This window comes from Pteropus medius, unplaced genomic scaffold (genome assembly GCF_902729225.1).
Source record: "Pteropus medius unplaced genomic scaffold, Ma_sr-lr_union100, whole genome shotgun sequence".
NCBI classification, from domain to species: Eukaryota; Metazoa; Chordata; class Mammalia; order Chiroptera; family Pteropodidae; genus Pteropus; species Pteropus medius.
The window spans coordinates 1,294,640-1,311,358 of record NW_024352789.1 but is presented as its reverse complement, the minus strand read 5'-3'; the positions used below and the strand labels follow the sequence as shown (position 1 = coordinate 1,311,358).

At 45.0% G+C, this 16,719-nt stretch overlaps 1 protein-coding gene across 41 annotated transcripts in view; it reads left to right on the top strand.

Moving 5' to 3' along the window:
• The window catches only part of UBAP2L (ubiquitin associated protein 2 like), a 38,426-nt gene that overhangs the window by 11,422 nt on the left and 10,285 nt on the right, over positions 1 to 16,719 (top strand). For 28 of the 41 annotated variants that reach the window (XM_039849696.1, XM_039849694.1, XM_039849699.1 and 25 more), the window contains exons 8-20: positions 395 to 507; positions 4,164 to 4,216; positions 5,797 to 5,882; positions 7,674 to 7,845; positions 10,284 to 10,482; positions 11,041 to 11,318; positions 11,475 to 11,647; positions 12,904 to 13,093; positions 13,785 to 13,839; positions 14,243 to 14,417; positions 14,761 to 14,833; positions 15,609 to 15,804; positions 15,889 to 15,977. In XM_039849696.1, the coding sequence (XP_039705630.1) occupies positions 395 to 507; positions 4,164 to 4,216; positions 5,797 to 5,882; positions 7,674 to 7,845; positions 10,284 to 10,482; positions 11,041 to 11,318; positions 11,475 to 11,647; positions 12,904 to 13,093; positions 13,785 to 13,839; positions 14,243 to 14,417; positions 14,761 to 14,833; positions 15,609 to 15,804; positions 15,889 to 15,977 (1,852 nt within the window). Of the gene's footprint in view, positions 1 to 394; positions 508 to 2,301; positions 2,362 to 4,163; positions 4,217 to 5,796; positions 5,883 to 7,673; positions 7,846 to 10,283; positions 10,483 to 11,040; positions 11,319 to 11,474; positions 11,648 to 12,903; positions 13,094 to 13,784; positions 13,840 to 14,242; positions 14,418 to 14,760; positions 14,834 to 15,608; positions 15,805 to 15,870; positions 15,978 to 16,719 lie in introns of all 41 variants that reach the window. The other 13 variants (XM_039849673.1, XM_039849678.1, XM_039849672.1 and 10 more) reach the window with 2 other exon arrangements.

Below are 16,719 nucleotides of genomic sequence, written 5' to 3'. Positions count from 1 at the left end.
ACCAAAATGTAATCAGAAAGATGTGTAGACTTAGGACTTGTTTTTTAGGGATAAGCGTTTACCACCTGGATCATTTTATTTCATAGTTTCATTTGCATACAGTTGCTTTCTTCCCAAAATCTTTATGTGGATTTTGTTTTGATTATTGTTGTCCTAACCTAAAATAAATAGGAGATATAAATTAAGATTATACCGTGAAATTTCAGGTAGGCTTATAAGTGGGCAAAGTTGACAGCATAGCATATAGGATTATATGATTGATTAGTGCGAGGAGAGAGAGGCCGGATTCTTATTGCCCTCCTTTTTGAGTTAATTTTTTGCTGGTGCTGCTCAGGTGTCGGGGACTCTCTTTAAGCTTTATTTTGTTGTTGTTCAACCCCTCCCCCGCCCCCAGAACCTTTAACCCAGCCGATTATGCAGAGCCAGCCAATACTGAAGATAACTATGGCAATAATAGCGGCAATACGTGGAACAACACTGGCCACTTCGAGCCAGATGATGGGACGAGTGAGTGACCGTTTATTATTTCCTGCCTCTGGGAACCTAAGGAATAACTTTTTTGAGGTTATAGTCACATAAAAAAGTGGAGGAAAAGCAGAGATGGGAATAAAGGGATGGCGATCGAAGTGCTCTGTGTTCTCTCCTTCGTGCCTGTGGGCACAGTAGACTAGCTGTTTCACCTGATCTTCATCACTATTTTATGAAATAGATATTTCTCATCATCACTTTCCAGGTGGCAAAACTTAGACTGAAAGAGCGGTTATGGAATTTGCTGGTATTTGACCTCAGTGGTTTGACTCTCCGAGCCCGTGCTCTTTCCGTTATACCATGGGGCTGCCATTGGCGCCAGTTGTATTTCCTGGTGTTTCTGTTAGGGTAGCTAGCTTTGCCTTTTGAAAAGATATCTTGAATTAATTAGGCCACTACTTGTAGAGACGAAGAGGGTCCAGAATCAAAGCCCACTGTCAGTTTGTTTTCTGGTACTGAGATAGTATCTTTTTTCCTTTGATTTTTGGGAAATCTCAGTATCTGGGCAAGAAGGAAATCTCGAGACTTTCAAGCTCTCTTCGTTGGACTTTCTTCAGGGTGTAGTAACGTGTTAGTAGGATTTTAATAAAATGGCTTTTTTTGTTAGCTGACTTTGGTGCCTCTGTCTGGGTAGGGTGTATATATTTACAGATACGTTAGGCTTGTGGGATAAACCGAGATGTGTTTGAGAGTAAGATGCTTTTACTGTTCTAAGTGAGAGCAGCCTTTGAGCTCCCGAGTACTTACTTCTCGTGAGATCAGCTGCCTCCTCTGGCTGAGCCAGCACATGCAAAGTCTGAGACTGCTTTCCTCTTGCGAAGAGGGCTGAGCTAATAGTGGAGCATGAAATAGGCCCCTTGATTCCTCGTCCATTTAAATTTGCCCTGCCCCTTTTTAAAGGTCAGCCATCTTTATCTCTGTGTCTTTAGGAGGGTCTTTGGTACAAACAGCTTCTCATCTACTGTCCACAAGATGTTATACCTCAGGTCCTGAACGTTACTTGCCTTTTGTTTCCAAGCTAGCTTATAAACTCATTTTGAACACAACTTCCCCTTGGTTGTGGCTGGAGCCAGAGTTATTAGCCAGATGGATGTCTTTCTGAATTCCCTCGACCATTCGGCTAGGAGACATCCTTTTCTGTTTTAACTTCCTATACTTGCGAGGCAGAACTGTTCTTCGTTCATCTCTTGATGGCTTTGTAGAGGCAATGGTAGCAGTTTGAGTAACAAAAGTTACTGTTTTTGAGCTCGAGTTTGTTCTCGGGTATTTTGGCTTTTTATTATTAACAGAAAAGGTGATAGAAGTGAGGGCATTTGTGTTCAGTTGTGGGTCAAAAATCAGGCATGGAGTCCCAGTCCTGGATTGTAAACCTTAGCTATTTTCAACCAGAATCTGGGAAGAATGAAGTATATGTTTATTTCTACTTAGTAGAGAGAACAGCAGATTTGGGGGCTAGAATCAGAAATCTCTGGTTCGTGACTGAATGAAAAGTTACGTGTTGCTGCTGTTACCTCTTTTAGTGGGAAAGTGTTGGGTACAGCTCATTCCCGTCATCGTCAATTCACAGTGTGAACCCGCCTTTGTGCATGAATCTCCCTTGTGTTTTCACGATAGCAAACTCAAATTCCCTTTTTAATTTAAAAAGACATTTAAACTTACCCTTAAAATATCCACAGGTAGCAGTGGGAATTGTGTATTGGGGCAGACATTCTCATTCACAAGCAAAATTTCACTGTTTTTTCTTTTTTTTCTTTTCTTTTCTTTTTGTTTCAGGACTTGATTTCATTGGGGTTGAGGGGTCAAATTATCCCCGAAAATTTGAGACTGCTCCTGGTATGATACATCCAGGCGCCTAACTGCCCCGGATACTTTTATAGATTTTTATGAACTGAAATATCTGTGGATATGTCATTTTTCCGTCTTCCCGCTTTTTCTCTTTCTGCTTTTTTCTCACATTTTCTGTGCCCGTTTTTGCTTCTGAAAATTTTGTTCATTTACTGAATGTTTAACGCATACATTGCCTGTGCTTTCCGCTGATGAGATGCAAACCCTCATCTGTTGCTTGGAGTGTTTGTACTCTTTTCTTAATGCTTTCTCACTATAGCTCTCTTCCTCGGTCATTTTCATATTTCCTGTATAGGCAAATATCAACTAGGAATCTGCAATCTTTTCCATCCCAGGTGCAGTTGCCAGAATGCAGGGGGGCGGAGAGCGGGAATCTTGTGTTGAGAGATAGCTTCTCAACAGTAGGTAACTTCTCAGGTCACTTCCAACTCTGGGATCATAACTCTGCGTTTGCCCAGACCCTAGGTTCCAGGGATGTCAGTGGAGAGAGGGAGAAGAGAGAGGAAAACGTGCTTTGTAACTCGTTTAAACGGAGGTTGGGTTTCAGTTTATTGTTTGGAATTGCCCTGGTGCAGTTTTAACACTGTCCTGGGAACGGCATTACAGTGAACATACTTTCCTTTAGGAAATAGGATTTTTCATTATTAAATGTTTAGAGGAATTTTGGATGGGTTTTGTAAGTGTTAGAATATTTCTTTTCAGTGATGATGAGACATTCCAATGCCAGACTTTCTTTTTTGTAAGACACTTGCTCCATTTGGAGAGAACATTTTAAGGGTCGTATTCAATCTGAACTGTTGGTCTGGAGAAGGAAATAAGGAATGTTCTCGTCCCTTCTGCAGATAAGTTCTTATTTCTTCCTGGGCTCCTTCAGTTGACAGGAAGCATCTTGGTTCTGACAGTCACCCATATTCCTTAAATATAGTTTCCCTTTCTGAGGTTCTGCACGTACATGAAGCACAGCAGGGGGAATGCAATGTGTTTTGATTGCTTATGGGTCGCTCCTGTAGAAACTGTATCCACACTTTGTTGCTGTCAACACGAGGAGAGTGTCCACCCCCATTCACCGTGGCAGGTCAGATTTCACATTCTGTGTGATTAGGATTAGGACAGTAACTGTCACACGTGGTTGGTTTTTCAGTCTCGTCTAGCGTCTTCTGAAAAGAGCAAATCCATAGGGATTCCTCATAGTTACACCAACAAGATCTGTGAGCTTGACTTCTGCTGAGTGTGTGTTTTTAAATTCCTGTCCAGTAGCAGGTGGTCGTCAGGGCCCTCAGTGTGGATCTGGCGCCTCCCTTCACTGCCCTCACACTGTCACGTTGGCGCCGTTTGAGTTCCTCCATCACTGCTGCCACCCTCCCTTCAGACTGGCTGCAGTGCTGTCTTACACCAGAGGAGCAGGCGGGGTTTCGTTCTGGTTTAAGTTGGCTGTTGCCATTTCACGGAATTGACCAGCAGGTCCGAGGACTGAGTGTCTTAAGAGATCGCCTGGAGTGCTGGGTTTGTTGTTCCTCGTGTTTGCATTTTCTCCCCTGCATTTTCTGCCTCTCGCTCTCTTTTCTGTGTAGCCGTGTAACAAAAACTGAAAGTAACCGAAATCATAATCTTATTAAAAGCCTGGTGTTCTGAGGTCTCCTTTACTACGTAGTCTTCTTTGCTCTGAAGCCCAAGAATTTCTTCTGATTACTAAATTCTGGTAGCTCTTTTGGCCACCAAAAATGTTAATACGTTAGAGTTTTCCGCACGCGCTGTGCACTGGCACTCAAAATCACTGTCTGCATTCCCAGGTGCGTGGAGGACTGCAACCGAGGAGTGGGGAACTGAAGATTGGAATGAAGATGTAGGTATTTCCAGGTCGTTTTCCTTTAGTGCCTTCTATCCCTAAGTGGTGTTTAGGGATAGAAAATGGGCATGTTTCTACCCCTCACAGTTCATCCTTAAGATTCTGACCCAAAACTTTTACATCCAAAATAGTGTTCTGAGCCAGAACATTTGACATATGTTATATGAAGGAGACTGGGCATGAACAGGACTCTGTGGAGCCAGACTATGGAAAGGGCAAGTGCACTTGTGTAAGTCCAATACCTGATTGTCGGATTTATCCCAGGAAGAGACGGTGGTTGGGTAGGGCACTGGAAATGGAGTTAGGCAGGTAGTGCGTTGAGTAGCAGCTGCTGGTGGCATGTGACTCTACTGGAGCAGATCCGTTGTTTGGTTCACATTTAAACATTAGTGTATGGTCCTGTAATTGGCTTGGAGGTGGGTACGAAGGGAGAGTTACAGTGCCAGCTTCTCAAGTTTGTAATCTGATTGGCTCTGGAACCCTTTTAATTTACTTGAAGCCCAACTATTTAATTGTAATTGAGATGAATATGTAGAATTGGCTATCTTCCAGCTTGACTCAACTTGGAAACCTCATAGATGGGTGGCACAAGGTGGCACGTAAACAAGCTGTATGAATTCACTGGAGTAGTACCTGAGTAAAAGAATTTTGCTGATTCCTGGTCACAGTCAAACTTTTGCTGTGAATTACGGTTTCTAGTGATCATGGATGAACTCTGATTTTAATGCTTTCTCATCTACTTTCTTATACTCAAACATATTCAGGCAAGGCAGCTTCTATGGTAAGAAGAAATGATATGTCAAACTTTTGGTTGCTAAATCTGCATTTTTAAAATATCATGCATCAGCCTCACAGGGTGATTATTTTCTGTTATAGCTAAGCTAGACTGCCTTGTGAATATTTTCTAAGATTTGGCTCATCTGCTTAAGCACCTTTCAGAATAATATATTTGGGCAAGTGGATTCCCTGTTTTTAGAGGAGGAAATCGAATCAAAAAGTCAAACTAAAAAAGTCAAGTCAACTTTAAATAGTATGAACAATTATTTCCTGTAATGGCTTACCAATTTTAGTGTCTTGTAGTGGAGAGACTAGGTGTATGAAGTCAGTATTAAGGCAAAAATTGCATATGGTTAAAATTATCCCTGAAAAGACCTCAACTCACCAGCACTTGGGCCCTTACTGCTCAAAAGCCAAGAATTAACTTTTATTTCTGTCCTTATCTTGGCTGTCATCTTCCTTTCTTTGAGAAGAGCAGTGAAAGATAAAGTATGATTTGGGTAGAGATGGAGGTGGGGAGCTGTAATGGGAGAAAATACAAAGGGGCTTTTTCTGTCTAGCATGCATAGTCACCTTCCTCTAAGTTTAGCGTGCATATTATATGACTGCCATATTTTGGGAGGTTTCTTGGTTCTGCTCTCTGTTTTAATAAAATCATTGAGCTTGAAGGTTAATCCTATTCAGGAGTCCTCAGAATAGTTTTCTACGGGTTTCCTTTCTTGATATTGAATTTCCTTTACCTATGCCAGGATTCTGACGATAACCTAACACCAGGAGTGACTAATTCCTCTGTTTTCCAGCTTTCTGAGACCAAGATCTTCACTGCCTCTAATGTGTCCTCAGTGCCTCTGCCTGCAGAGAATGTGACAATCACTGCTGGTCAGAGGCAAGTGTGTGGTCAAATTCAGTATTTTTCTGAAAGGGGTCTGCTGACATGCCTGTAAGGAAGAGTGGTGCTGGCCTCCATGCCCCGCGATGATGGTAGTTATGAAAACCAAGTCACAGTAGGTTCTTCTTTAGCGGATCTATAGATTTATGAGTTGATACCGGCTAATCTACTAAATGGAAGTCGATATGTTACAATTTTAAAGTTGGTTTCCCCCTAAAATAGCCCTTTAATCCCATAGGTCAACATCACAGGCATTGATTAAAACTTCGCATGCTATAACTTGCAGTAAGTGGAGGAAAGAAAAGCTACAAGTGGACGTTTTGATTTACTTCTGAATTTGCAGAACTGTTCTGTGGCTTTTCTCGCTTTATAATTAATGATCTTTGTCCACTAAGTGCGCTGAGTGTAGTGATCGTTTCCTCCCAGGATCTGGCTAATGAACTTGGTAGAACTTGAACCGAGGTATTGGGGTCAATAGACGGAAGCCTCTTGGGCTGTTTCTACACCTGGGTGTGTAGCTGTTGACTCAGAAGATCCTAAAGAGAAGTGTGAGAGGAATAAGGTGTTAGGGCTTTCGTGTAACGTGTATTTTTTTTTCTGACACCAAGTATCTTGCTTTTCCACACCACATCTCTACTCTGACACCGACTAGGTGTCCAGCAATTTAGTCCAGTTCTGAGACCGACTACGCAGGTGTAGCGCAGACGCATGCCCATGGCTCATGAGGCTGCTCCCGCTTCAGAGGCCAGCTGCAAATAGGTGTCTGGGCTGCCCACACACTTCTGGCTGCAAAGTTGGAAGTGTTCCCACAGCCCCCTCCTCAGATTCAATAATTCGTTAGAATGACTCACTCAGAAAATAGTTAACTGGTTAGTATTGGTTTATTAAAACCGATGCTCAGGAAGAGCCAACTGGAGGATGTGCGTAGGGCCAGGTGTGGGGCTGAGGCATGGAGCTTGCATGCCTCCTGCGTGTGCTGCTCTCCCAGCCCGTCCATGTGTCCACCTACCCAGAAGCTCACCGCGTATCATTGTTCAGGGTTTTTATCAAAGTTTCATTACATAGGTATGATTGATTAAAGTCATTGGCGATTGAATTCGGTGCACAGCCCTCCTCCTTAGGAGTGGATGGACCTGGTGGGGCTGAAAGTTCCAGTTCTCTAGTCATATTATTGGTGTTTCTGGTCACTAGATCCCCTTCTGGAGCTGTGTGGGAGGCCCCACCCTGTGTGACCTCATGGTTGAAAGGGGCTCATTATAAATTAGAAAAGACTTGCCAGGATATTATAAGAGTTTTAAGAGCTCTGTGACAGTAACTGGGGGCCAAGCCCAGATGTATATTTTTATTATACCATAAGTAACTTTGGAAGTTTTATAAAAGTTAGGAAAAAATTACCCAAACCTTTGTTATTCCAAAGGCACTTGAAAATGCCAGCATTCTAGTATATGGTTTCACATATTAAACATTGTTAATGACAGGTATTCAGTATTAAGAAATCATGGATAAAATTAGTAAATTTTGCCCAGTTACTGAGCTGCTGCAATAAAGCTAACATTTGACATTTCATTAAATTAATTTCACCAAACTATTTAAGTAGCATAGTGGTTGGCAACATCATTAGGACACATACTGTAGTGGCTCCTACACATCAATTAGTTTTGGTAAATTGAGCATGTCAGGGCTTTGTGTTTCTGAGGACTGTCTTCACTTTAACTGCAGTCTGAGTCGGATGTTGAGTGTGAGAATGTTCAGTCATCACTCATCAAGATCCTGTCTCCTCTCCACTAGAATTGACCTTGCTGTTCTACTGGGGAAGACACCGTCTTCAATGGAGAATGATTCCTCTAATCTGGATCCATCTCAGGCTCCTTCTCTTGCCCAGCCTCTGGTTTTCAGTAACTCGAAGCAGAGCACCATATCACAGCCTGCTTCAGGGAGCACGTTTTCTCATCACAGTATGGTAAGTAGGAAATGTGGTGCGTCCTGACCAAACTTGCCTGCTTAACTCCTGCACGTATTACAAGAATTTCTTCCAGTGACAGAGGTTTGGAGCAGGGCAAAGCATCCTGTTTGTTTTCCTCTGCATCCTTGGGTGTGGAGATGTTGATTGAGTTGGGTGGTAGGGAAGAGCTTCAAGAGAAGGCTTGGCTTTGGACATCTGAGTCCGAGTTAATGTCATTTAGTGAGCACTTGTGCTGAATGCTTTGCTGTTGCTGAGAGAAAATCAGTGACATCAGATTTTAGCTCTTTTGCAATCTTAAATAAACCTTGATAGGAGTTGTAGCAGTTCTATTTCTTGATAGAGCAGAATTGCCATATGTATTTAAACCAGGCATTTTGGGACTAGACTGCCCAAAACTTCTGGTCTTCCAGAATCTGCCCACTTGCTAAGCTGTTTCTCCCTTTCTCTGCAGGGGTGGGTGAGTGCTTGTTCTGCCTATCTTAGGGCTTTAGGGGAAGATACGGTAATGGACAGGGGCTATACAAATGTGGTGGCAATAGTGATATTGTTTATTAGTAACCTAGGACAGTTCTGTCATGTGACTTGTTGATTCAGAACATTTTTAAAAACCAAGGTCATTAACTATGGCAAAGGAATCATTTAAGCTAAACAAGGACCAATTTTCTTACAGTCAATAAATTTAAGAAGTACTGCCTTTTGTTTTTTTCTCTTCGCTTTTCCTTCCATCCCTGTTTTTGTGGAGGGATACTATAGTTGTAAGAGGTAAGAGATCGTGTGTGTGCATGTAGTTTTATTTTTCCAGTAGTAGGGTTATAGTAGTAATTTTAATTAGGAAACTGCTGAGCTAGCCTCTAATTGAGAATTCTGTTCATTTTTTACCTGTAGTCTTAGTGGTTTTTTGTGTTAATAATTTGGTGGTTGATGTTCTATATTTGAAAGGTGACAGGTGAGAAAAAGTGGGCAAGAGAAGAAAGAGGAGAGTTGGGATTAGAAAGAGAAAGAAGAGAGAAACAATGGGACAAAGGTCACAAGGTGAAACAGATCAGGCAATGACTCCCAGCCCCTAAGAGATGTATGTGGCTGGGAGATGTGGTTAAGTGCTCCATGTTTCTCTTAACTGCCTTCGTAAAGTTTTCGGCACACTTTCACTTACCCCAACAGTCTATTTAACGTGTGTCAGTCACTTGATGTGTTAAACTGAACTTAACGTCATTCGGTTCTTTCTCATTACTTGTATTAATCACTGTGCTATTTAGCGTTTCTTTTCTATGGAGAGTAAATGTTAACAGGATTATTTGCCCTTGAAATTTAACAGCTATAAATAATACAGGAGCCCCTTATTAATTATTGTGTACAATATGTGAACATTAGATAACTTTTTATTCTTTTAATGCTTTGCATTTATAGGATATTTGGTAATCATTGCTGTGTGAGATCATCATCTCTCAGCCACAATCCCATATTTTCAGCTGGACTTCTGACATTTTTGCATTTGTGTGTATAATCTTGGGGTATAGATGGAAATGGAAAAGAACACCTTACCTTGGGTTGAACAGACGGGTTTTTTATAGGAAAGCGCTGCCCAGTCGTGACGGCGATACCGTTAAATGAGAACTTAAGGAAGATGAAGTTAAATTTCCTTGGGGGTTTCTTAAAATAGTCAAGGCCACATGGTTCTTCTTCTCGATGAGGCTGGTAGTTTTACTTGGTAGTAGGGAATGGGGAGAATCCCCCAAAAGCATTAAGAGTAAATTTTGCTTTGTTGTCATGATCGCCCTGTAGAACTTGGATGCACACAGAAGAAAGCATCCAGATCATTTGGACTCATTTTTGGCTAGTTTAGTGAGCCGCCTTGGCAGCTGTGCTGATTATTAAAAACATTGAGATGAGGCGCTGTTGGTTTTGTTTCTTTCAAGCTGTTTCCTGGAAAAGACAAGGACCTTAATGGCGAAAGTGAAATTTTATATTACCCTTATATTAACTTAATAATCAAGTATTGGTTGATTTAAAACTTTAAAAGGAGAAAAAAAATCTCTCTAGTCATTGGAGCTTTATCCCCGAGGCAGAGGGAGGAGGAAGTGATGACGAAGGCAGACGTTTTAATCGCTCTCACTTCTTTGAGTACTTACTCTGTGTACCCTGTACATGTTAAATGCCCTACATACATAATTTGTTTAATCCTTCCACAGTTTAATGAGGTACTGCTTTTATTTCTATGTTCAAGTGAGGTACAGAAAAGTTACTTTTCTACAATTACATAGCCAGACACTCTGAGTCCAGAACTTGTGCTCTAAGTGGACCACGCTGTGTACTCAGTCTGGTGGCAGTCTTTACTGGCCTCATTTATACCGCTCTCATCCTGGATAAGTGCGTCTTTGAGTAGCTAAACAAGGTTGCTGGCTGCAGATTTCTCTAATTTCTGTGTCGATCTACAGGTGAGCATGTTAGGGAAAGGATTTGGTGATGTCGGCGAAGCTAAAGGCGGCAGCACCACGGGCTCCCAGTTCTTGGAGCAGTTCAAGACTGCGCAGGCCCTGGCTCAGCTGGCCGCCCAGCATTCCCAGTCTGGAACCGCCACCACCTCCTCTTGGGACCTGGGCTCCACCACGCAGTCCCCGTCGCTGGTGCAGTACGGTGAGAAAGACGGACAGCGAACTGAGCTTTTTAAGCGTTGCAGCATACCTGTCAAGAGGCAGGAGTAGGGGGCGAAGGGAGGAGAAGGGCAGCCAGTTGGCTCGTTCTCCACCCTGAGCTCCCCAGTCAATGCCGGGGGTCGTAAGAAGTTGAGGTTGTAAAGCTTCTCTATCAAATTTAGTTCTATATGTAGCTGCAGTTTTCTGTTGACCTGGGGGTTTTAGAGATCTCCTAGATTTATCTTTAGTGTTTAAAAACAGCGTATTGCCTTTGGAAACATTCATAGATTTGTCTGTTTTAGGACTTTAAACATGGGTAGTTCCTAGGTTCCTGTCTTACACAGGCGAGTGATAGCATCAGTTCAGTTAGGCCCTACTTAAGAACAAATACGATCAAATAATCGGTGCCTCTAGGAATGAGATAAGTCTTAAGACAGGACCTGTTTATATGAGGTCTTGACTCTTGGGGGTTTAGTTCATGGCTCTAGTGCAGGGTCACAGCATTTTCTGAGGTTCACCAGCACCTCTGACCTCAAATATACTGGGTTTCTTTGTGCAGATTTAAAGAACCCAAATGATTCAACAGTGCACAGCCCCTTCACAAAGCGCCAGGCTTTCACCCCATCTTCAACCATGATGGAGGTGTTCCTTCAGGAGAAGCCACCTGCAGCAGCTACCTCCACAGCTGCACCTGCACCCCCGTCTTCTCCGCTGCCAAGCAAACCTGCCTCGGCGCCACAAATGTCCCCTGGGTCTTCAGACAACCAGTCCTCCAGCCCTCAGCCGGCTCAGCAAAAACTGAAGCAGCAGAAGAAAAAAGCCTCCTTGACTTCTAAGGTACTTGAACTTTTAAATAGGTGCTCTCTTGGGGCAAGGGGCTATAGGATTTGGGAATCGAGATTGTAAAAGTATAGTATAGAAATTTGAAGCAAACGTCTTTTCATTGGTCTTACAGTGAGGTTGCAGTAAACCATTACTTTCTGTTCTCTCCAGATTCCTGCTCTGGCTGTGGAGATGCCTGGCTCGGCAGATATCTCAGGGCTAAACCTGCAGTTCGGGGCCTTGCAGTTTGGGTCGGAGCCTGTCCTTTCTGATTACGAGTCCACCCCCACCACGAGCGCCTCTTCAAGCCAGGCTCCGAGTAGCCTCTATACCAGCACGGCCAGGTAGGAGACACGTCAGCTGTGATTGCACCTTCTCTTAGTAGGCTTTTACCACTTCCTCTGAGTCTCTTGATGATTCCTAGTCCTCTGGGGAGGCCAGGTCTCCGAGGGAAAAGCAGCCAGTTGTAGCATTTCACTGAGCACTTAAAAATATTTTGCTCGGGGCATGGCTCCATAGTGTAGCGGTCAGCACGTCTGCTTTACACGCAGAAGGTCCTGGCTTCACACCCCAGGTAGAGCCACGGACCATACCCCGGGTGCACATCACGAGCGTGTGGGAGGAGACACCCCACCTTCAGAGATCCAGTTCTTGAGGGGAAACGGCAACATCCGTAGGTCAGAGGTGAAATGGGGGCGGATTAAAGAGGGAAAACAAATATTTTGCTAGGATTATGTGTAGCTCTAAACAGAAATGTACCCCTTCGGTACTTGCAGAACGGCCAGGCATAGTTCTTAGATGTATACGGCACCTCTGATGGAAAGCGCCTCGGCATCTGCATCAGCTAAAACTACTTTTGACACTTTGAGCCCTTTGGTGGGGAACGTAGGCCTATGAAGGGGATAACTGAAGTCCGGGGGAGGAGGTAGCACTGATCTGTTATGCCGCTTACAAGGAACCCGTCCAGTGGAGCCCTTCCTGCCACCTCTGATCTGTTGGGGAGGGCCATCTTAAGCAGTAGAAAATCTTGGGGGTGTTTCAGGGGCCTGGGCTGTTTTTCTCAAGCCTTAGAATTTAAAAATATAAACGTCTGGCCCTCGCCCAGATCTCTCGAATCATAACTGTCATTCATGCACGTGAGTATTTTGAGTTCCTCTCAGGAGAGTGCTGCCAGCCACCTTACATCCAGTGGGGTTTAGAGAGCCAGGAGCTCAGAATTCTTACGATAAAGACATAAGCGAAAGATGACTTTCCTGTACTCAGGCTCATGCCATGACAAAGGGACCAAGAACACTGTGTCCTTTCTATTTACTTTTAGCCTCTTTTTCTTATAGCAGAATGGAGGGAAATAAGGAAACGTTCCCTTCTTTTAAGAGTTGAAACTTTTAAAACTTGGTTCTTCCTTCAGATCCTGGCTCTGTAGTCTGGAGCTGCCTCCTGTGGTCAAGAGAAAGTTGGGACGGCAGCTTTGACTTGTTGCTGGAACTTTCTTTCTGTTCATAATCAACTTACTTTAGTCATGGATCTCCACCAGTTTTTTAGTTACAGGCATCTGTTTCATCTCGTTTTCTCTGAGATTGTCCTTTTCCATCCCCCACAGCGAGTCTTCGTCCACAACGTCATCCAACCAGAGCCAGGAGTCCGGGTATCAGAGTGGCCCAATTCAGTCGACAACCTATACCTCCCAAAACAGTGCTCAGGGCCCTCTGTATGAACAGAGATCCACACAGACTCGGCGGTACCCCAGCTCCATCTCTTCATCACCCCAAAAGGACCTGACTCAGGCAAAGGTAATGGCTTTATAAGCCCCTGGGCATTGGTTAGAACTGTGGGCAAAGTCCCTTTAATAGTAGTTTTACTTCTGGACAAATGGTGGTCAGATACCTCCGAAGTGCTGGGTGGGAAGCTGAGTGAAGTGTATTTCTGTGGTTGGTAAAATTTTTAAAAAGTTATTTTCAGCAAAGTTGGAGACTCGGAGCCAGAAAACGGTTCTAAAGATTCATTGCACTAAATATTCGGTTTTGTTAGTAGAATCAGTGTCAAGTACCTTTTTCTCTTCTCGGAAGGTGATTGCTAGAGTTCTGGGTGCATATCAGTAGACCTCAGCTGGCTGGGTCTGGGCTTGGTGAGGGGGCAGCACGTGCTGGAGGTGATGCGGAGTGACTCAGATGCAGCCAGCGGGATAGGTGGCTTGGCTGAACTGTCTCACTCCCACATCCTCCCCCAGGGATCTCTGGATCTGGTCCTTTTCCTGCATCTGGCTTGGGTTTGGGGATCTCTTCAGCAGTTTGGGGGTTGCGTTCTGTTACCTTGGGTCATGCAGAGTTGGTATATCTTGTTTTCATTTTTATTTTTGGGTAGTTTGCATTGTGTTAATTCTTCGGTTAGCTTGCGGAATTTCTCCGAAAGTTTTGTTGCTGGAAGCCAGCTTGATCTATTCACTTGATTTTGTCTGTCTTTTATTCCTGTTTTTTGTCCCAGAATGGCTTCAGTTCTGTGCAGGCCACGCAGTTACAGACCACGCAATCTGTCGAAGGTGAGTGTGCACCAGGCCTTGCCCTCTCAGTTGTAGTGTTTTTCCTCCTCTCTCAAGAATTTTGCATTTCTTGGGTCGTAGTGGGAAGGGCTCTGGGTCGGTGATCACAACGTCTGGTTGTCTTAGCTCGGGGCTGCCTGGCTCTTTCACTCTCAGCCCATCTGAAGTTTCACGTTCTCTATCCTAAAATGGCGATCGTCCCGCTGGCGCTCTTCACTAGATGGATGCAGTCAGCGCTGTGAAATGCCTGGAATTTGAAAAAAAAAGCTTCTACCTAAACACAAACGACCCATTATTAAATAACTCGCACTCTTGTCTTTGGGGCGGGCTGGGGCTGTGGTCACCTCTTTGTTTCTTATAGACACTCCCCTTCCTCTGTTGACGCGTACTCCTTTCTTTCCAGGTGCTACAGGCTCTGCCGTGAAATCTGACTCACCTTCCACTTCTAGCATCCCCCCACTCAGCGAAACGGTCTCTGCAGCCTCCTTACTGACGACGACCAATCAGCACTCGTCCTCCCTGGGTGGCTTGAGCCACAGTGAGGAGATTCCAAATACTGCCACCACACAACACAGCAGGTGATTGGGGCGACGGTCGCAGGGTGGGGTTGGCGGGTGGCAGCTGGTGTAAGTGCTCTGGTTCTACCTCATCCCCTTTACCTGGCAGAGACCACCTTAGCTCAGCGGATAGGTGACTTAGCTGCAGGAAGTAAAGACAGGAGGCTGTTTTCCTTTTCGACATCCATTCTTGCCGTAATGGCTCACGACCCCCGGCTGACCGCATGGTTGTACTTACGTACGGTCTCAGTTCTCCGCCGCCCTCGTTCTGCCCTTTCCTTGCCTGCGTGCTCGTCTGAAGCTTCAGGCAACCATGACACCGCGGCTGATGGGAACCTCTTTGCCCTTTTTTTTTTTCTTACAGCACGTTGTCCACGCAGCAGAACTCCCTATCCACATCAGCATCTTCCGGGCGCACTTCGACGTCCACTCTTCTGGTAAGCGTGGGGCTGTGACGGGGAAATGTGGTTTTTTTTTACGTCGACCGCTAGCCAACCATAAGGTTCTCCCACGAAGGGATTCTTAAAAATTTTTTCATGCGGTGGCAAAATGATAATCGATCTGAGGCTGCAGGAAAGGAGTAAAAAGGATGTTTAAAGAGAGGCAGAAAAATCCAGAAATGTTGCAGAGCCGTGGGCCAATTTTCAAAGCCCTGGAAGTGATTTTTCTGAAAATTTATGTAACTTTTTTTGAACTCCAAAGCTGATGGGGCTTTGTATGCTCCGACAAATTCTGTAAGCACGTCCCTTTCTGACTGGTATGGCCGTTCTCATTCCTGGCTCTGGGATATGCACTAGAACTTGCACTGTTTTCTTGGCCACAAACTGGCCTCTCGTAAACTAGTGAAGGAGAGTGTGGGAGAGAAAGCTCTGATATGTTTTTCACGTTTAAACTGTCTGCTCACTGGTCGATGGCGTTGGTTTCTGGGGGGTTTGTCCCCAGTCTCTCCACTGCCTTTCTGAACAGTGACGATGATGTGCAGTGGGTCTCTGTCACCATCCCTCCCAGAGGAATCTTGGGGTAACGTGTACCTGGAGAAGAGCTAGCAATTCTTGTCACTGCTTTGCCAGAGGAGCACCCAGTCCCCTGCCTCGGCCTTTTTAGTTGGGCAGTTGCCGTGGTGACATAATTGGTAGGCGGGGTTTCTCCTGGCCCGCTAGGCTAACCACCGTTTCCCTCCTTCTCTCTTCCATGCCCCGCCCCCCTCTGAAGCACACGAGCGTGGAGAGTGAGGCGAATCTCCATTCTTCCTCCAGCACTTTCTCCACCACGTCCAGCACGGTCTCTGCACCCCCCGCAGCGGTCAGCGTCTCCTCCGGTCTCAGTAGTGGCAGTAGCCTGGGCCTCAGCCTCGGCAGCAGCTCCACCGTCACAGCCTCGACACGAAGCTCAGTTGCCACGACTTCAGGTAGCCATGCGTCGAGGGCAGATGGCATTCCCTTGGGATCAAGGAGAGGGATAACACAGGGTGAAGATGCGGTTTCTCTTTTAGGAAAAGCTCCTCCTAACCTCCCGCCTGGGGTCCCGCCGTTGTTGCCTAATCCGTACATCATGGCTCCGGGGCTGTTACATGCCTACCCGGTAAGTGAGCGGAAGGGCCTTCTCCAGAGGAGGGGTCCTGGTGGGGTGGCTGCTCTTCACGGCTCTGGCTTCAGGAGGGAGACCAAAATTAAAATACAGGATGAACGAGTGGATATTATGTGAGAGCAAACAAGTTTCTAATCTTCGTAGATTTGGAGGGAAATCCCAGTGTTCAGAGAGGAAGGCCTAAACCGAGGCCAGGCCCTCTGTTTCCTATTATGTCTGTGTGAGACACATAGTCTGGGCCTCAGAAGTCAGAGGCCCAAGTGCCGTTCAGTTTCTTAGAGAACTGTGTTTTTTCTAGTCGAATCGATTCCTTGTCTCTGGGGTCTTTGCTGGCTCTGGCCTGGGCAGAGCAGTCTCCACTCAGTCTGAGACCGTCTGTGAGTGGGTGGCTGACAGGAACAATGTTTTGCCCTGTTCTGTCAGCTTTTTCTGTCAGCTTCAGCTATTTAGTGCCTATTAAGATGAAGGTATTTATTAAAAATTTTTGTCCTCAGAGAGAGGGTCTAGATGAACATTATATAGACAGCACATTCGATAGCACTCGGTATGTTTTTTAGTAATCACATGCTACCTTAGTACTCAGACGTTAGGGAAAACAGGAGTAAAATGTGAACTCTTTCTGAGGAAGATACATTTTAAGCTGTGATTTGAAGGCTATAGGAGACAGACGGGGGTGGACGAGGAGGTAGAGCAGGTCGTTGGTGCGTAGCCCACATCTGCGCCCTGCTGCCCTGAG